Raw genomic sequence first — 21,734 nt, 5'->3', positions numbered from 1 at the left:
CCTCAGGCTATGTATTTCTTCTCTGTATTTTTGTCCATCTTCTCCTTGATATCTTTGGCCATTTCATTATTTTGCAAAGCAGTCTTCAGAGTTCCTTCCACTTTTCCTTCCCACCCAGTATCCCATCATCACCTCATAGGTGCAAACACAGAACTGAGCAATTAATAGGTGGCAGGGGGAGATTGTAGATACTTGGCTTTGGCTTTTTCTTTGTCTTATTATAAAGATTAAGTGTCACTGTTTGACCTCACAGTCAAATCCCTCTACAATCTGATCCAGCATTTCTTTCTCCCGTGCTCTAGCCAAATTAGATGTATTATTGTTTTCCTAACTAGCGCCTGGTTTTCCACCCTGCTGATGTCTTTTCTCATCCTGCACCCCGGCCAGGAGTGCTTTCTTCCCTGTTTCTGTGCTTCAGAATTCTACCCATCTTTCAAGGATAGCTTGGATCTCATCTTTTCTCCTGAAGCATCTCCCTTCCTGACAAAATGTGATTACTTCTGCTTCTACAACCTCTCCACATAGTGCTTGCACTTACCTCATGACACTTACTATTTTCTTTCCTGTTTCAAGCTAATTTATAGTAGTTTTAGTAACATTGAGAGCAGGAAGCACATAGTATTCGTTTTGATGCTCCTTGTAAACTCTTAGCTCACTGTTTTGCATATACTTATGCCAAGATTTTCAAAAGAGCAAATGTACATAGTAATTAGTAAAGCCCCTCGCTAAAATAATTACACTACTGCCTCACTATTTTAAAGCACACTTATGAAATTTTTTCTGAATTTCTGAATGTATTTCCTATATCAAGTCAACCTAAGTTCTCAGTGATTTAAATGTTTAGACCCATCATACATCTCTTACAGTTTTATTTTCCCACCTGAGTCCCCAAAGGGATGTGTATAGGGAGGCAATGATTTTCAAATTTGTTTTGAAAAATAAAAACTCCTTTGCTTTAAGTGAAACTAAAAATGAGACCTCGTGATACAGAGTAAAAGCAGAGTGATTCCAGTTGAATAGTGTTTCACACGTTATACTTTCTCCTGGATTCTTTCCCAACCCCACTTCCTTTGGTGTTCTGAAAATATGTCTGCAGGAGCTTAAGGTCTCTGGGGACACAGTTGCTGGTTGCTGTTCAACTCTTAACAGCTCAGTATGTTAAATATCAGCCCTGCTTTCATCATGAAAGTATCGGCCTTTCCTATCCAACTTTCATAATTATCCACGATATCAGGACCTTTCTAGGTTTCTAATAGTTGGTTTGATCAAGTTGAAAAAACGTACTCCGTATAGGATAGAAATTTAAAAGTCACCATCACCAACGCAATTTACTTGTAAATGACACATTCCGAAAAAATTATTTTATCTAACAATTGAAAATAAGGACGTTGCTGTTTACACAAAAGGTCTTTGGCTTCCAAAGAACTTACAAAGTGCTTTGTACTTAAGCAGAGTTTGTTCATCAGCAAATTCTGCCATGTAACCATGGGAGTAAAATTGTGTTTGGAGAGCATAGAAACTTGTTTGCCCTTTCTGTCAGGGTTCTTGTAAATTTTGACTTAGCTGCAGGAAGAAAATTATTTTTAACCACTAGGTTAAGTAAGGATATTAACACACTTGAAAATATATTAATTTTTGAAATATCTCCTGTTAGCAAAATATCATAAAATTGTTTTGATAAAATACAGAAAGAGATGTTTTACCTTAGGCTGAGATACAATGTGAATCATTTTCCACTTCCTGGATTCACATAGAAAGTCATAGGAGAGATGATACTGAGATTTACTATGTATCTCTATTACCCATGGAAAATTAGTCCACTTCCTGACCAAGCAGGTCAGGACAACTGAAAAGGGATAATTATCTAGAAATGATAAACAGTTTGTAGCTAACAGAGGCTTTTTTTTTTTCAGGGAAGACTTTTAGTGAGTATAAAGCATTGCCTTCTTATTGCAGCATTAATCATAGCAAACAGAGATGATATTGGAAATGCTCCTAGGGAAGTGTCCAGCACATGGTTGGTGCTCAGCAAGTGACAGCTGTTTATCATTATTAGTATGCAAAAGCAGGAATCTCTAATCAAAACTTAAAACAGGTTATTTAGAGTCACTGAGAAAAAATATGGTATTACATTACTGAATGGGACAGAAATATAAGCAAATAATTTTGTGGAGCCTTTGGTAAACTTTTAAACATAAACACAAATTGCTAGCCTGTTGTAGAAAATGGCAAAGTGATATCATCTTGCTGTGACCCCACCCAAATCTCATCTTGAACTGTAGCGCCCATAATTCCCACATGTCACAAGAGGAACCTGGTAGGAGGTAATTGAATCATGGGGGCAGGTCTTTCTCTTGCTGTTCTCGTGATAGTGAATTGGTCTCATTAGACCTGATGGTTTTCTAAATGGTAGTTCCCTGCATGAGCTCTCTCTCACCTGCCGCCATGTAAGAAATTCCTGTGCTCTTCCTCCATCATGATGGTGAGGCCTCCCCAGCCATGTGGAACTGTTAGTCCGTTAAACCTCTTTCCTTTCTAAATTACCCAGTCTCCAGTATGTATATATTAGCAGCATGAGAACAGACCAATACAGAAAGCAAGCCAATTTTCAGAGATGAAAACCAAATGGATCCTATGTGTTCACAGATATGCTGTACTTTGTATAAGGTCTTTTGTAATAGAGAAACAATTCATCATAAACAGTATCATTCCCCTTAATTACTCAGGGAAATTAATTACTTGAGAGCTTAGAAAATTATTATTTTGAAAAAGTCTTATTCAAAATACTATGTGTATAGCACCACACTATTTATTCCCATAGCAGGCAAATGGTAAATATTTATTGGATTCCAATAGTAATATCAGTTATTTTGAGGAGCTAAGACAAAAAAGTCTTGTGTGTTTATTTTGAAATGTGATTATTTTCTTTTAAAAGGAGAGTATAGTCCAGCCAAAGTGGCTCACGCCTATGATCAGAACATATTGGGAGGCCAAGATGAGCAGATTGCTTAAGCCTAGGAGTTTGAGATCAGCCTGGGCAATATAGGAAGATCCCATCTCTACAAAAAATTTGTTGACCATGGTGACACATGGCTGTAGTCCCAGCTACTCAGTAGGCTGAGGCAGGATTATCACTTGAATCTGGGAGGTCAAGGCTGCAGTGAGCTGTGTTCACACCACTGCACCCTAGCCTGGGCAATGAAGTGAGACCCTGTCTCAAAAAAAAAAAGAGTATCCTCAGAGATAAGTATAGATTTCTTTCTGAAATGACTAATAAAATACAGATCTTCTTGAGAGACCATTGTATTTTTAAGAAGATGCAGACTACCAGTTAGCCAGAGTATGATTTTCATTTGTTTATTTGTCTCTGAGAGTTGAGGTGAGTAAGATGCAGAGGCAGGATTGAATATGGGCATGGACAGCAGACAGGCTGGTGACCTGATAGAGAATTTGTCAAGGAGTAGAAAGAGCAAAGGCTGAAAAGGTGAAGAGGAACCATGCTATGAGAGTATAGAAAAGAAGAAACGTAGTAAAGAAGGAACAGTCAAGGAACAGTTCGAGGAGTAACAGCCGCATTGATAGCACAGAATTTGTTGAGGGGGTATTAAAGAAATTCAAGTTTTATTATTGCAAGTTATGTTAGATAACATTGCTTGAAACTAGCTAGCTATTGACCCATAGCAATTTCTGTTGTACTGTTTTTTGACTACATGTAAGAGCTGCATATCTACTTTCTTTTGATGGGCACATGTTATATGTTATATATTATAGCATGCATGTTATAAATAACATGTATAAGCATGTATATGCCTCATATGTGCATACACAAGGGAAACTACCCATATGCATAGAATTACATTCACTTCAACCTGCAGCTAGATCTATTAGTGAAAATTGTCAGTCAGATTCATTTATAACCATTCCATGTTAAGACTTTGAAAGTTATTAAAAATATGAGATATAGATTACCTCTAACTAGGATAACTTTGTGAAAACATTTGTGAAAGGGTAAGATTTTTGTTTGTTTAGTTATTTATTTGTAGAAAGGGATTTATTTAGAGAGAAATAAAGGAGGAGAGAGAAACAGCTAACTCTCACACTGAGTGAGGGAAAGGAAACCCCCAGAGGGGGAAAACCAGAGAAGGAAATCTCCTCTCACACTGAGTGAGAGAATCCAGAATAGAGAGAGATGGAGTTTAGGAGGGGAAGACAGGCTTCCACAAGAGAGTGTGGGAGGGACTCCAGAGGGGAAATCTAGGAGAGAGAAAAGTGGTGTTCCCATCTTTGTTGAAGGGAGTGTTTGTGGAAGGGGACCCAAACATGGAGTCCTGAAAGAGTAAGTTTTAAGATCATTAATGTTGAGGAGTGGAGCAAGATGGCAAAATAGAAGCCTCCACCAATAGTTTCCCTGACAGCGATGCCAACTTAAAAACTATGTACAAAAAAGGAAGCTTCATAATTACACCCCAAATCAGGCTAGTTTTCACAGCACCTGGTTTTAACTTCATATTGCCGAAAGAGGCACTGAAGAGAATAGGAAAGACAGTGTTGAATCACCAACACCGCCCCTCCCCAATCCCCCAGCAGTGGCAACATGGCACAGGAGAGAATCTGTACACTTGAAAGAAGGGGAGAGTACGGGATGGTGAGACATCAGGTTGAACTCAGTGCCGCCCTGTCACAGCAGAAAGCAAAACCAAGCTGAACTCAGCTGACACCTGTCCATGAAGGGAGTATTTAAACCAGCCCTAGCCAGAGAGGATTGGCCCATCCCAATGGTGGGAACTTGAGTTCCAGCAAGGTTCCTCAAGAAACTAAAAATAAAGCTACCATATGACTGAGCAACTCCATTGCTGGGTATATACCCAAAAGAAAGGAAATCAGTATAGCAAAGAGATATCTGCACTCCCATATTTATTGTAGCACTATTTATAATAGCCCAGGTTTGTATACAACCTAAGTGTCCATCAACAGGTGAATGAAGAAAATGTAGTACATATACACTGTGGAGTACTATGCAGCCATAGAAAAGAATGAGATTCTATCATTTGCAACAACATGGATGGAACTGTAGGTCATTATGTTAAGTTAAATAAGCCAGGCAAAGAAAACTTTGAATGTTCTCACTTGTTTGTGGGAGATAAAAATTAAAATAATTGAAATCATGGCAAAAGCAAGTAGAAGGATGGTTACAAGAGGCCAGAAAGGGTAGTGGGGAGGATAGGGGGAAAGTCAGGGTGGTTAATGAGTACAAAATAAAAAGAATGAATGAGACCTAGTATTTGCTAGATCAACAGGGGGGACTATAGTCAAAAATAATTTAATTGTACACTTTAAAATAACCAAAAGAGTATAATTGTATTGCTTGTAACACAAAGGATAAATGCTTGATGGGATGAATGCCCCTAATAAAAGAAACACTTCATCCAAATTAAATTTAAAGGAGTTTAATTGAGCAGTGAACAATTAGCAAATCTGGCAGCCCCCAAAATCACAGCAGATTCACAGAGGCTCCAGGGGTGCCTTATGGTCAGAACAAATTTGTAGACAAAAATGGTAAAGTGACATACAGAAATGGAAAGTGAGGTACAGAAACAGTGAGATTGGTGACAGCTTGGCGTTTGCCTTATTTGAGCGCAGTTTGAACACTCAGCAGTCTGTGAGTGATTGAAGTATGGCCGCTGGGATTGGCCAACACTCAGCTATTGTTACAGGTGCATACTATTAAGTCAGGTTTTCAATTTTGCCTGACTATTAAGGTAGGTTACTGTTCATCCACCAGGACACAAATGTAGAAGTAGAGAGTTCTTCTCAGGCTGTTTTTAGTTTGCTTTAACAATTCTCCCCTTTTGGTTATTTTCTCAATTCTGAGAGACAGATGTTACTTAAAACCTTAGTCATTGATGTTACTATAACTATCATAAATGTACTTACATAGATTTGAAAGCCACTGGGAAAGAGAACAGTGGGTTTTGCGAGGTGGGAATAAGGACTGAGTAGAGGGTACCTCCTTGTGTTGGAACATCCTGTTTAACAGCAGAAAAAACAAAACCTGGTCTATTCTAGGATCCATGTGTTATCTTAAAGCCTTAGTTTGATTATGTCACATTCAGCATGAGTGACTCCATTTTAGTTCGGTTTGGTTTATTGTGGCCTAGTGCATAAGCTCAGTTCAAAATAATGGCCTCCCATAATTTTGTTTAAAAAACATTCCCCCTTTTTGGCCAGGTTCTCTCTTAGGTAAGGGTGTGACCAAAGCTTCGGGCCTTAGCACCACTTTTAGTTACCATCATTTTGGGTTTCCTGTCCCAGCATATCATTCATAGGTTACAGTGTCCTCATGGTCACACATTTCTTTCAGCTTCCGTCATTCCAGTTAAAGAGAGACCATTTGATGTCCTACAGATGGCTGCATGCAAACATTTAAAAGCTTTGAGAGAATACAGTGCACCGGGGAGACTTTTTTTCTTTTCTTTGAGACGGAGTCTCGCTCTGACACTAGCCTGGAGTGCAGTGGCGCCATCTTGGCTCACTGCAACCTCCACCTCCCAGTTCAAGTGATTCTTCCGCCTCGTCCTTCTGAGGAGCTGGGACTACAGGTGCGTGTCACTGTGCCTGGCAAATTTTTGTATTTTATTAGTAGAGACTGGGTTATACCATGTTGGTCAGGATGGTCTTCATCTCTTAACCTTGTGATTCGCCTGCCTTGGCCTCCCAAAGTGCTGGGACTATAGGGCATGAGTCACTGTACCTGGCCCAGGAAGACTATTATTATAACTAATGGGAGGATAATACCAACAGTTTGGAGTATACTTACCCATGGTCCTCATAAACCAAACCATGTAAAATTAGATTTTAAAATGAGCTAGAGGGAGAGTCTACTTGCTTGACTAGTGGTCTTTTCATTAATCCCCTACAACTGAATTTTTATAATCTACATTTGATGTATACCTAACTTAATAGTACGCGCCCATAACAATAGCTGAGTTCTGGCCTATCCCAGTGGCTATACCTCAACCACTCATAGAGTGCTGAGAGTTCAAACTGCGTTCAAAATAAGACAAACACCAAGCTGTAACCAGTCTTGCTGTTTCTGTACCTCACTGTCAACTCCTGTAGATCATTTTACCTTTTTTGTATATAAATTTCTTCTGACCATGAGGTGTCCCTGGAGTCTCTGTGAATCTGCTGTGATTCTGGGTACTGTCCAATTCGCAAATTGTTGCTCAATTAAACTCTTTTAAATTTAATTCAAATGAAGCTTTTCTTTTATCACCCCATTTACCCTAGTGCGATTATTATGCATTGCATGCCTCTATCAAAATATCTCATGTAGCCCATAAATATATATACCTACCATGTACCCACAATTTTTTAAAAAGATAATTAGTGTCTATAAAACAAGGAAAAGGGGAGTAAAACTAGTCTCTGCCCAACTAAAGGTTTATAATCATAGCAAACAGTACTCTAATGAATTTAAATGACTCCTCAAACTTGGGCAGCACACTGCTAATGAATGAAAAGGTGTTTTGGTCCGTGGCCTAGTTCATTTTCTTCTGCTATATGCATATGTATATCTACATAAACACAGGTATATGTAGATACACACACAAACACACATGCGCACAGTTGCATCACAACACCCGACTCTCCTATGGTGGCATCTCGAAGAAGATGCAATCTTTGAGGCTTCGTCAGTCTTTACCTCCTCATTTCTGTCAAGTGTCTTCTTAAGTCAAAAGAAAAATTTTGTAGAATCCCATTGTGTAATGTCATGATGACTTTTTAAGACATCCAGTAACACAACAAAAATAATGTTGCTGGCAGAAGCAAGGAAAAGCAAATCTGTATCTAACATAATATAAAATAAGTATCTATTCCAATGGTAACGAATCTCTGCCCTGTCCATAAAGTGTCACTGGCACTTCTCAAATGATGTGGTACAGGGCGGATAGTGGGACACACATGTGCTGGCTCCTCCTCATCTCCAACTTCTACAAGGCCAGCTTGTCCCAGGGATCTCTCTGTAAAAGTCTGTTCCACATAAACTTATTTACTATCTTATCTTTGCTAATCCCGTGGATTCACTACCATCTGTATTCCAGCATTTCTCAAATGTATTTCTGAGCCCTAGATGTCTTTCCTGAACTTCAGACTAATATTCTAATGGCTATATCCACTTGCATATCTTTGAAGTTACAATGTTCAAAACTTCTGATCCCAGCACCCCACCCCGCTTTATTCCACTGCTCACACACTTCCCAGACAGGCTTCCCCTGCAGACTCCCCAATTTCTGTTCATGACAGCTCCATGATGCAACTGCTCAGGCTAAAATCTTGCGGTTTTCTATAATGCCTCTAATTGCTATTATTATCTATCACTGGCTGACCTTTGATCAAAAAATTTTGTCACCTCTACCTTCAAAATAGATGTACCTCACTGCAACCTTTCATCATGCTTTCATCATCACTTACTGAGAATATTGCAAACATTAAAACTGATGTCCTTGCTTCAATCCTTGTTTCCCTACAGTCTATTTTCTACTTGGCAACAAACACAACCCCTTTAAAACTGGTTGATATCATGTCTTTCCCCTGCTCAAAATCCTTATGGCTCTTATCTACTCAGAATAAAGGCATAATCCTTACCATGGCTTAATGGCCTTAGTGATCCAGCATATCGCTTCTATCCCTTGTTTATCCCCAGCCACCCAAGCTGTCTCTGAGCTTATCTCCTACACTCTCACCACCCCAGGCCCTCTGCTGTTTCACACAGACCTCTTAGCTGACCTTCAAACATGCTGTCCACTCTCCCAGACTCTGGGCTTTTGCACCTAATGTTCCCTTTGTTTGAAACACACTTATCCCAGGCATCTGCCTGGCTTACACTCTCATATCTTTAGGCCTCTGTTCAGATTTTACTAGCACACACAGGCCTCTCCTGACCACTCTATATAAAACAGCACCTTCTTTTCTAGCACTCCTTTATTCTCCTTAATTTTTCATGGTATTTATCATGTATTTATTTGTCTCCTCTGATAAATATTTACTATGTATTTTTTGTCTCTGCTACCCACTCCATGAGTGTAAGATTTTGTCTTTGTTGGATACTGATATATCTCCAGCCTCCTAGAAGACTGTCTGATGCAAGGTGTGTACTCAGTAAATACTTAATGAAGGAATTAAGGCTACATTTACCCCAACATTTCTATCTCCGTAAGTCTCAGTTCTAAGACATTTCTGGCTTCTCAACTTTAGTTAGCATGAGCTACTATTGAATGTGCTGAGAATTTGTTTTAACTAAGCGAACAAACTATGAGACTCATACATGTCTGCTCAAGCTAGCCTGTTGAATCTATAATTTCTGGTAATTATGCCTATGCCAGTAAATTTGGTCACATCTAAAATTTTTTCTTTTTCCTTAGGCAACCTCAATCTCTCTCCACGTGTATTCTCCAGCCTTCCTTTGATATAAGTTAGCAAAGTTGTGCAAAGTCTTCTCCTTCCATTTGACTTTAGAATCAATATCATTGCGTGCCCTGATGAAGGAGCCTAAGGGAGAATTAGGAGTGTTCCCTCAGGAAAGAAAGCAACAGTGCATTCCAGCAAAAGAACGTTGTCATCACTTTGAGGGGAGGGACCACTTCAAAAAGTAAGGTGGACCCAGTCACGTTTGGGAATTCAGGATATTCCAGGTTTTCCAAGTATACTCATTTCCTCTCATTTCCACTTCTTTCCAATCAGTCACCAAAGGAGAGCAGGCAAGGCTATGACATTGTGATCTGGCAATGCGCAGAATGAAATTAAAGTTTGGAATTGGCCTCCTCGGCTTGTTATCTCTGGGGAAAGGGACAGGTTTGAAATTGAAGGTGGTTTGTGAAGGAATCTTTATTCTAATCTGTGACTTTTTAGAAAATTAAAAGATTCATGGATTTTATTTTAAAATTAATTTCAAAATTATAGTAGAAGTAGTATGAAAAATACTGCCTTTTTCTTCAGGAATTCAGTAGGTGGAACAATCACTATTGGGCAGGTACAGCAATATGCTTCTGTGTGACATGTCCCCACAGGCATGTTCCTAGGACCCCTTCTAAAAGTTTGCCACTGTTCCATTCCCACTCCTGTATCTGAATAGGTTCTTGGAAACAACAACTAAGCAAAAACAACATATCTTATGCCATAGGAACTTAATTCTTGTTTATGTCAATTAGCTTATGGTAAAATTGGTTTTGCTACATGGTATGTTCGTTTAATGTCGCTGTTTCCAAGAACCTATCAACAGTGTTAAGTGAAGACTTACTGTATTTGATCCTGTCTTGCCATATTCTCCCTGGCTATAATTGCTTCTCACCTATGTTCACAATCTTTCAGATCCTCAGGTTTGACACTACCCACTACTTTCCTAATCATAATTGTGGCTTCTTTTCTTTTTTGTTTTTTTGAGATGGAGTTTCGCTCTTGTTACCCAGGCTGGAGTGCAATGGCACAATCTTGGCTCACCGCAACTTCCACCTCCTGGGTTAAGGCAATTCTCCTGCCTCAGCCTCCTGAGTAGCTGGGATTACAGACACGCACCACCATACCCAGCTAATTTTTTGTATTTTTAGTAGAGACGGGGTTTCACCATGTTGACCAGGATGGTCTCGATCTCTTGACCTCGTGATCCACCCGCTTCGGCCTCCCAAAGTGCTGGAATTACAGGCTTGAGCCACCGTACCCAGCCGGCTTCTTTAGGCTACTGCTGTTTCTCAATGGCAACATATTATTAACCACTTTGAATAACAGTACTCTTGTCTCAAATTTCCTAGGCTACTGCTGTTTCTCAATGGCAACATATTATTAACCACTTTGAATAACAATACTCTTGTCTCAAATTTCCTTTACTCCTATTCAAACAGATTGATTTTAGGATAGAATTTAGATGATACTGAATAATATATAATAAGGAATATATAGGATGGTGTAGGATCAATGAGAAGTGCCAGGACCCCATGTACTGTCATCAGGGAACTCTGCCTATAAGAGATAACTATTTAGGATAATGATTTTTTTTCTTTTGGAAATGGAGTCTTGCTATGTTGCCCAGGCTGGAGTGCAATGGCATGATCTTGGCTCACAGCAACCTCCATTTCTCAAGTTCAAGCAATTCTCCTGCCTCGGCTTCCTGAGTAGCTGAGACAACAGGTGTGAGCCACAACACCGAGTAGTTTTTGTATTTTTAGTAGAGACGGGGTTTCACCATGTTGGCCAGGCTGGTCTCGAACTCCTGACCTCAGATAATCCACTCACTTCGGCCTCCCAAAGTGCTGGGATTACAGGCATGGGATTACCAGCCAATGATGATGTTTTCTTTGTAAAAAAATCTATGTTCAGCCAGGTGTGGTGGCTCATGCCTGTAGTCCCAGCACTTTGGGAGGCTGAGGTGGGCAGATCACAAGGTCAAGATATCGAGACCATCCTGGCCAACATGGTGAAACCCCGTGTCTACTAAAAATACAAAAGTTAGCTGGGCATGGTGGTGCACACCTAAAGTTCCAGCTACTCAGGAGGCTGAGAATCACTCGAAACCAGGATGTGGAGGTTGCAATGAGCCAAGATCACGCCACTGAACTCCAGCCTGGGTGACAGAGAGAGACTCCATCTCAAAAAATATATAGTGAATATTTCACTTGCAAATAGTGAAATTGAAATTCAAACCTAGGAAGGCCAGCTCCTGAGTTCCTGCTTTTAGTCATGGGTGATAAGACAAAACCCAGTGAGGATAGAGGATGGCATTCTATCTAGACCAAGGAAACAGTATACTATAGGCAGTAAAAACATTAGAAAACATGGTATGAGTACAATGAGGGGTTCAGTATGGCAGAAGTATAAGTAGTGGTAGAAATCAGTTCATGAAGGGACTTATTTGCCAGATTTTGTCTTATAGAACATAAGGCATGTTGAAAGTTTTAAGCAGCACAATAACATGATCAGAATTGTACTTTTGAACAATCCCCGTGGCCGTGAAGAAAGTTGGACTGGAATAGACTGAAACCAGAGGTACAGACCATTCGGATGTGTTTGTGTTGTCCGAAGGAGGTGAGGGCTAACCAGAGCAGCAACACTAATAACAGAAGAAAAGGAGAGGAAGTTGAATGCCACAAAATGAAACCAAACTTTTGTATTTCAGATGTTTCAACAGTATTCTAGAGGGAAGTAAGATAACGGTGTTCCTCTATTTGCCTGACTTCTTGTTGAGGAAATAGTACTCATTAAAGTCTTCAGAGTCACAGATACTGTATAGATTAAGTAAGCATGACATAACTTTTCAGACACAAGTAAGTACACAAATACTACTTTACAACCAACAATATTTAATGTTTCCATGTTGAAGAATAGATGTGAAAATTAAATCTTTTATAAGGTTTTTAAAAGACATAAACATAAACCTAATTATACATAAAAGAAAATTTTAAACAAGAGCTTACTGTGATGATATTATGTATAACTCTACCTTTAAAATATTTTCTTGAGTAGCTATTCAAAAATGAAGACCAGCAAATTTTGTTGCTCAGATATTTCTTATGTTTTGTATATTTAAGCTCTTTATTTATTGAATAGATGTGTCATTAATTCATTTTGGAGCATTACTATTATCAGTAAAATTTGATTATTTTTCCCCTCAGTCATAGGTAAGTCAGCTCTACCTGGAATTTCTGAGGACCCAGTTTTAGTCAATATTTTCAAAGAATGATAACATTAGAAATAAAGTCTTAATTAAGATAACAAATATTAGCTATCAAAATGGAACCAAGACAAGGTTCTAATATGTTTGTAAATAGTCAATCCATATTTATGAACATTAGCATAATTAGTGAATAGTTAACGCAAAAGACTAGCAGATATAATCTATTTCCATCAACATGTTAAATGTTATAAAAGTCTAGAATATATTTTATTATTGGTAACATGAAATGATTCCAATAAGGAATCTCTGTGTTACAGAATTTACTAGAAAAGTGCTGTGAAAGTGTAATGAAAAATAAAATGATCCCTTGAAATAAAGTGGAAGATCAAATAAGTTTTTGAATATTTACATGGATTAGTGAATTATTTGCCAGATACTCCTGAAGTTATACCTAGTTCCCATTAAATCAGTGGACACTCTGTATAGGAGCATATACCTTTCTTTAGAACTATATTTTATGGTAAGTCCATTTTTACTCACAGGAGTTTACTTAAACTTATACATATATTAATTATACTAAATGAAAATGACCTTATCTAAAACAAATACACTGTATAATATCAAAATGTTTTTAGTTTTTTTTAAAAAAGCAAAAGAGAAAAAAATCAGTTACGTCATTTACATTTGGTATACCATCTAATAGATACACAGCTTTTGAAATCTACAATATTTTACATTTTGGTCATCATTTAATGCTATTTGCATTTCTCTTGCTTTAAGATTTTAATAATATTTGTGATAACTTTCATCATGTTTAACTGAAAACTTTGGGTTAAAGTTATAAACCCCTAAAGTTATTTTAAAGGAATATCTTGCTTCTTTTTGACTGAATATTTCTATAAGGGCCTAATATTTGAAAACTAACTTGTTATCCTCCTTAATCATTTTTCAAATAATAGATAAATCTTTGTAATATATTTTGAAGGCTTGGTTAGTGTATTAGAAATGGACACCAGAAACTAAAAAATTTATTGTTAGAACTAGCGTACAGTACAGTAAATTACTTCAAATGTTAGTCTAGAACATTTTTTTAGATAGGCAGAATATTGCTGTTCTCTCTGAAATGATCCCTTTCTATAATGATGAATTTAACACATTTTCAAAGTCTTTTAAATAATATATATAGCATACCAGAATTAGTGAATGAATTATAAAAATTACAGATACTTTGGGTAAAAAAAAATCTATCTTTTAATTTCTGATAGTAAAATAAGCAATCCACAAGTTAAGGTTGAAATATATAGTATTTGGACTACTGCTCTATATATTTCAAAATTCACATTTTCTATTTGTCCTAGAAAAACTTAGCCTTCTATGAAATGAATCACTTAATATTATCACTCTGGATATAAAATTGGCCTCTAAGTATTATAGCCTATAAGGAAATGCTTCTTTCCCCATGTGCCCCTACTCCCTGAAAAGAAAACCTACCAGTAGTCTAGTACAGTAGTGAGCAATCTTAAATTAAAAGCTATTGTTCACACAGAGCAGAGGAAGATAACTTTCATGTTAAAGCAGTTTTCAACATCAAACATCTAAGAGTTGTAAACTGTAAATGAATTACCTTTAAACTCTGGTCTTTATAGTTACATGCTTTCTGAATGCTTTTTGGAGTGACATTATGCTACCACATTTTAAAACAGTCTGAATGACAAATACTTTACATTTCATGAATGATAGATGAACAAGTTTAATTACATATATTAGTTCCCTTAGTCTGGGAACTAAAATGCTATAGGGTCTTTCTGTTGCAAAGTAAATGCTATGAATTGAGTAAGTCTATCTCAGAATGAAGATTACCCAAATAATTATAGCCTGGAAAGAGTGGTATACCTTCAGATGTTCTTAAGTCATGGCCCCAATACAGATTTCTTTGTGTAGAACCTAGCCTACGGAATAAGCCTATTATTATTATCATTTCGTTTGAGACAGAGTTTTGCTCTGTTGACCAGGCTGGAGTGCAGTGGCATGGTCTCAGCTTACTGCAATCTCTGCCTCCTGGGTTCAAGCGATTCTCCTGCCTCAGTCTCTCGAGTAGCTGGGATTACAGGCATGTACAACCATGCCAGGCTAATTTTTGTATTTTTAATGGAGAGAGCATTTCATCATGTTGACCAGGCTGGTCTCAAACTCCTAACCTCAAGTGATCTGCCTGCCTTGGCCTTCCAAAGTGCTGGGATTACAGGCATGAGCTATTGCCCCCAACCAACAATTATTTTTTAAATATAGCAAGTAATACAAGCAATAAGCAATAGAAAACTTTTCAATTAATAGAATTTAAAAGAAGTATAAATGTAATGTATAATCTCAGTAATCCTAATTGCTTGCAAGTGTTCATTGGATAACAGCATAACAGCAAAGGATTCCTTTAAAATGTATTATTTTTCAGCTTTATTTCAAATGTCATGTGGCATAAGAACCTACCAGTCAGACATCATTTTTTAGCTATGAAAAATATGAAACAAGGCATATTCTAAAGTGCTGAAGGAATTAGTTGCCCTATTAGATAACAAATACCTGGAGGAATGAACAGAGTGATTTATGGTTTAAAGTGCTTGGGTCTGATCATCATTTTAGCCTCTTTGAAGGAGGACTTGTAGCCACCAGGTTGTGCCTCACTTAAACCAGGCCAGGTGCCCCAGAAAATCCCGTTACGGACACCTCTGTATTTTTGGTGATAATACTTGCCATTTAAGTTTGCAGAAAGACATGCATCAAACCACCAGCCTGAGCTGTAATACAGCCCACAGTTCCCAGAAGGGTATCGATCATTGTCTTTGTCTGGGGTGGTGAAAAACTTCAGATCATGGTTGTAATGTTTGTTGAAACGTAAAGCGTCTCCAGCTGTGCCATTATAGTTACCAACATGTAAACGGTATTTGAGAAACTCATTAGCCACGTAAAACTGATCATACAAGGCATATAGTTTGACACCGTTAAAGTCTTCAAGATCTATTCTCAGAATCATTTCCTTACTCTTGGTCAGAAGGTGAATTTTATCGTTCCCCAGCCAAAATTCCCTTCTGAGGTTTCCAAAGCCTACTTTGTAGTCGTCCCACGTTCTGGTGAAGTTGGTGCTTCCATCAAGACGTGCCTGCAGCACTGTCCAGCCTCCCCCCATGGTCTCCATGTCACAGTAAACTTCAAAGCTACGATTTTTGGGATCAGGCGTAACTCTGTAAGTCTCACTGCTTCTTTTGCCTATTGCATAGTAGTCAGAGCAATCTTTATATATTAGATGCTGAACTGAAGGGAAAAGAAAAGGAAGGCATTGGATCTTGTTAATAGAAACTATGCATCTGAAGAATTATTCATATGTACAAAAGCAGTTTGATAATTCAATCAATGGCAATAATGAAACTTTCCTCTACCAAACTTACTTGAACCTGTTTAGCGAATGCTTGTTAAGGCCTCAGAAGGGCCGAGCGCGGTGGCTTACACCTGTAATTCCAGCACTTTGGGAGGCCGAGGTGGGCAGATCACGAGGTCAAGAGATCAAGACCATCCTGGCCAACACGGTGAAACCCTGTCTCTACTAAAAAATACAAAAATTAGCTGGGTGTGGTGGCATGCCCCTGTAGCCCCAGATACTACTAGGGAAGCTGAGGCAGAAGAATTGCTTGAACCCAGGAGGTGGAGATTGCAGTGAGCCGAGATTGCACCACTGTACTCCCAGCCTGACTCCTGGGGACAGAGCAAGACTCTGTCTCAGAAAAAAAAAAAAAAAAGGAAAAGAAGCAAAAAGGCCTCAGAAGAAGAATCTGATGTTAATAAAGCAGAAATGACTTCTAGTTTACTCTTGGTTGGTGATAATAATGACAGCATCAACAGAAAACAACAATAAGAAAATAATAAAAATACAGTTCTAACAATGTAGTATTATTTAGTGAGGCCCACCTATACATTCTAAGCATGCTGCCAAAGACTGGATAATATTTTCACACTTAATCTGAACATCGACCTTATGATACCGGCATTACTGCCAGTCTGCACGTGAGTATATTTAGGCATAAACGTCAGTGGCTTGCCTAACTTCACACAAGCTTTAAGTGGCAAAGCCAGGACACTAACTCGGAACTTGCTGGCAAAAATCAAATAATTCCAACTCTCCTAGAACTGTATTCCACACATACAGATGAAGCACAGGCTTCTTTCTATTTTCTTTCACCTAAAGGGGTTGATCGCCTCTACTGTTGGAAGATTTTATAGGATATGTTCCAAATGATGTATTAAAATCCTAATGCAGAGCATTGATCATAACTTCCTATTTATTTTACTTGACAACTATATAAAGAAGCTCGTGAAAAATATGTTTTTCAATAATATATCAATATTCTTACTCTGTATTTATTATCTAGAAAGTATTTAGCCACTATTTTACATTTTGGGTTTCAAGAAAGAAACAACAGGTGATTATATTGAGGATAATCAGTTAACAAGGTTCTGTATGAGTCAAAGACAGATATTTACTCTCCCAGATAATTTTTATTAAAATGTATGACAAATAAGGTAAGTTTAATATGAGATAACCTAAGGCATAAAAATCTATTCCTGTATATTTAGAGCTCAGAATATTCAGTTATTTCCCCCAAAATGTTTTGGAGAAAAACAGACTATAATAGAGTCTTGTTCATATCATGACAAGTTGCCATGCAGCATCTAATCTAATGTGTACCCACTGATACCACCTAAGAGGTGAACCTGGGATTCTCAGTGTGTCAGGTACATTAAGATGCAGGTTACCAGTAGTATTAGCAACAGTGGTCCTTGAAACTATGACCCTCTCCTCCTTTACTGGCAGATCAAAGGCAGTTTGCCAAAAACTATAACTTACTCTCAATAGGAATAATAGGCACTGAAATTATTATAGACAAATGTTCATAGTCAACAAGACTCACTTTCATAATTTTATGAACCGTAAGAAAAGTTTTACAGATGGAGTGTGCCTGAGATACTGTCTCCAAATGAAAGTGATCCCCACCATGTCCCTTTAACCTCACATTCATGGCAGGTAGAGGTCCTAATGCAGAGATGGCTTTCCAAAGTATAAGGAGACAGTCAGCAACAGTGGTCCCAGTACCTCAGGTGAAAAACCAAGGTTTGGGAGAGCCAATGCCACTGTTAGCTCGTGGGTAGAGTAGGCGATTAGGTCAAAGTTAATTCAAGTAATTTGAATGGTAAGGATGGGTTCTACTTTTATCTGCTTGAATTCTAGCTTCAGGTAAAAGAGAAAGAAGAATATACTCCTTCCCTTAGTGGTGTGCCAAAACTCTCTCCTTAAAACATTTTTTTTGCCACTAGGTCTCAAAGCAAAAATTTTTGCACACATATGTAGCTGCTTGTATTCCATCTGTAAAATCTCCCATTTTCTCTAGATATTTGGGATTAAGAACTGCAGATTACTTGCCAAAATCTTTCAAAGACCTCTTTAGGCATGAGGAGTGGCAGTCAGCCAATCACAAGAAAAACTGATTTCCAACAAACAAGGCACAATGGTGAAAGTCACCTTATCTCTATTGCTTTCAAACACCTCATTGAAGAGACAAGTTAAATGCACTAAAACAAGAAATTCTGCCTACTTCTGCTTGCATGTAGGTCTGGCATTAGCAAATAAGATCTCAAAATTGAAAGTGACTTCTAATGGATACAGAACTAACTATGATTTTTGTAATTAGGTTGTACATTATTTCTATGGTCACATTTGAGAAGATGCTTATTTTTTTCCTGTACACCTTGATGAATAAGACTGAATCTGTCATCTATTTAACCTATTGACTCAGGTTAATGTTTATAGATACTCTAGCTATATGACATTTATGAACATATGATAAGAAAACATTATTATACATACCTGGACGTGACTGTATTTGTTCTTGGCTGGGACACTTTGAACATTTGCCATCCAAACTATTGACGACAAATGTTAGATTTGCCACTTTGCTGTCAACATAATTTTCTATGTTGTTCATATTTACGAGATTCAGCTTCTCCAGGCGATCATGAAGTACATTGATCTCCTCTTTGGCATTCTTTAGCTCAGAGGACAGCTTGTTAACCTCACTCTCTAATTCTCTAACTCTGTTATCACCAACCTCTCCCTGGTCTCCTGTACTGGGTAACAGCAGTCCATTTCTGCTCGGGTCTCCGTTGTCGTCAGCTTGCAGCTTGCAGTCTTGGCAAGATTTCTTTAGACTATTTACGATATCCTTGAGGTTCTGGACTTCTTTGAACACCTCCTCGATCCTGCTGAATTGCTTCGGGAGCTGAATCGTCAAGCGGGGCAGGCTTACCTGGTAGGGGCATTCCCCTGCCTCATCGCATTTCCCTCTGCCTTCTAGTCTCACTGGGCAAAGGTCCTTTGCTCTTTCATCCTTAATTTCCTCCGTTTCATTGTTTGCCACAACCAAAAAACCGTAAGTGGCAAGGACAGCTGAGCTCAGCCAGTACCAGTTAGCCAGCTTCATCTTTACAGTGCAGCTAACCCCGGCAGGGAGTGTGCAGGGCTGGAGCTGCTTTAATAGCAGCTGCTGCCTGAGTCAGGCTTTCTGTGTTCCCAGAAAAGGGCGGGAACGTTTTGCATCACAAGTTTTAGAAACGCACAGGAAGAGGAGATAGCCCTCATCCCCTCATCAAAGGCAGTTTGCCAAAAACTGTAACTTACTCTCAATAGAAATAATATGCATTGGAATTATTATAGTGAAATGTACATAATCAACAAGACTCACTTTCATAATGTATTTTATGAACCGTAAGAAAAGTATTCAATTTCTACAATAATTTGGTATTCTTATGCTTGAAGTAAATAATTATCACTGGAAAAACAGTTTTTAAAGATAAAAAGAGCTAGTTAACTGTCTAGAGAACAGAAATGTTATTAAAATTAAAATGGTCCTTTTTCCTATTTAGAATGGGGAACTGGGGAACCTGTATTTTCTTCTTGTTGGACTCTGAGGTGAAATCATAAGCACTTTTGGAAGTTTCTAAGTATAATAAGGTACAACTTTCTATTTTAGTTGACTTTTGCTTCATCTACTTGAAAAAGAGAAGAAAACTGGCAGTGAAAAAAGTGCTGCTTTCTATTCATTTGTTCATAACATAGTGTATATGAATGTCTAAATGCCTAAGACACATTTAAAACAACATCATTGTCTTTCATCAAAATGAGTAGCTGCCTCCTGTGCCTTTTGCTATTTTGGTAATTGTACTGTCATCTTCCACAGCTACTCAAATGTGAGTCTTTGAGTTATGCCATCTCTGTCCTGAACTTCTCTTGCCTATAGCATCTTTGCCCTTTCTTTCCACAGGTAACCCTGGCAGGCAGGCCTCTTGCTTTCTGTGTCCACGCTGGTTCCTCCACTTTCTCTCTGGGCGACTTGGTATATCACCTTGTTCAAAACAGGTGGCACTAATGATAATCATTTTCTAACTTTCTCCTCAGAGGCTGAGGGCAGGAAAGAGGAACAGCTTCAGTTAGAGAGACCACAAAATTTGTTTTGCATACTTAAATCTCATAAGATACCTTGTTTTAAAAAGAGGTTTATTGCTTAAAAAATAATTTCAAAATGGCTGACAGGGCAAAAATCTAAATGTTTTGTTTTACTTAAAGCACTCTGTAACCGATCTCATATTTATTTATTTAACCTGATTTCCTGTGACTTTTCTATATACCCCCTTAATTTTAGCCAAATCTTACTCACATTCTCGAAATGTTAGCAGGCTTTCTTTACACTGCCATACTCAGGTAGGTCTACCTCTGGTCACATCATCTTTGTTAACCAATCAATACATAACCTTATTTTCAGCGTGTTTCTGTTTAAAGACACCTTATTTCATATATATGATGGATTCATTAACACAGAACTCATGGCCAGCAGAACTATAATCAAACCTGAAAGAAGTTTATCTAACACATGTGTTTTCTCCATAAGATAAAACAGCCATCTTTCTCCACAGCCATCTTGAACTTAAGAACTTGGGCGTGGTGGCTCACTACTGTAGTCCCAACACTTTGGGAGGCTGAAGTAGGTGAATCACTTGAGCTCAGGATTTTGAGACCAGTCTGAGCAACATGGCGAAACCCCATCTCTATCAAAAATACAAAAAATTGGCCAGGCGCGGTGGCTCAAGCCTGTAGTCCCAGCACTTTGGGAGGCCAAGGCGGGTGGATCACGAGGTCAACAGATCGAGACCATCCTGGTCAACATGGTGAAACCCCGTCTCTACTAAAAATACAAAAAATTAGCTGGGCATGGTGGCACTTGCCTGTAATCCCAGCTTCTCAGGAGGCTGAGGTAGGAGAATCGCCTGAACCCAGGGGGCAGAGGTTGCAGTGAGCCGAGATCGCGCCATTGCACTCCAGCCTGGGTAACAAGAGCGAAACTCCGTCTAAAAAAAAAAAATATATACAAAAAATTAGCCAGGCATGGTAGTGCACATCTGTGGTCCCAGCTACTTGGCAGGTGAAGCAGGAAGATCACTTGAGCCCAGGAGGCAGAGGTTGCTTGAGCTAAGATCGTGCCACTGCATTCCAAACTGGGCAACACACTGAAAGCCAGTCTCAAAAAACAACAACGTCAAACCACCTCTAGATAGCACTTCAACACTATGCTTGGGGGCCATTTTATTATTTCTTAAAATGTCTTTTCTTTCAGCCACATTCTCTGGGTGAGTCAGAGGCCATTTTAAACAGTGAAATCAGCAACAAAAAGTACAAGAATGTGAAAAACATGGCACTAACTAAATAGACTGCAAAATAGATGCCAGTTTACAGTATGAGATCCAAAAGAAGACAGAAAGTTGGCTTCTTTGACTTCAACTGGGTATATATGTATTTGGCAAATCAACATGTTTGCCATCCTGTGCATGTCCATAGATGGATCCTGAGATCTCACAGGATTAATTTTGGGGTTACAAATAAATTTTAGATAGTAGGCAAATCATAAAGGCAAGATCCATGAATAATGAGGATTGACCATATATTGTTAGAAAATCCAGGGCTTTAAATTCT

The 21,734-nt window shown here is 38.4% G+C and overlaps 2 protein-coding genes across 9 annotated transcripts in view; one reads left to right on the top strand and one right to left on the bottom strand.

Moving 5' to 3' along the window:
• Positions 1–21,734, top strand: part of CCDC146 (coiled-coil domain containing 146) — a 265,750-nt gene that overhangs the window by 133,678 nt on the left and 110,338 nt on the right. The window lies entirely within an intron of this gene.
• Positions 12,334–19,215, bottom strand: FGL2 (fibrinogen like 2). Its single transcript, XM_002751670.6, has 2 exons — positions 18,579–19,215; positions 12,334–15,973 (listed from the first exon to the last, which is right to left on the bottom strand). Exons 1-2 carry the CDS (start codon positions 19,189–19,191, stop codon positions 15,267–15,269), a joined length of 1,320 nt encoding a protein of 439 aa, XP_002751716.3. The 5' UTR covers positions 19,192–19,215; the 3' UTR covers positions 12,334–15,266.

This window comes from Callithrix jacchus, chromosome 11 (genome assembly GCF_049354715.1).
Source record: "Callithrix jacchus isolate 240 chromosome 11, calJac240_pri, whole genome shotgun sequence".
Lineage (NCBI taxonomy): Eukaryota > Metazoa > Chordata > Mammalia > Primates > Cebidae > Callithrix > Callithrix jacchus.
This window is presented reverse-complemented; position numbering and strand designations above follow the sequence as displayed.

Coding starts and splice junctions, on each gene's coding strand:
- FGL2 (XM_002751670.6), bottom strand. CDS start 19,191: ATGAAGCTGGCTAACTGGTACTGGCTGAGCTCAGCTGTCCTTGCCACT. Junction 15,974..18,578: donor ACAAATACAGTCACGTCCAG/GTATGTATAATA, acceptor TTTTCCCTTCAG/TTCAGCATCTAATATATAAA.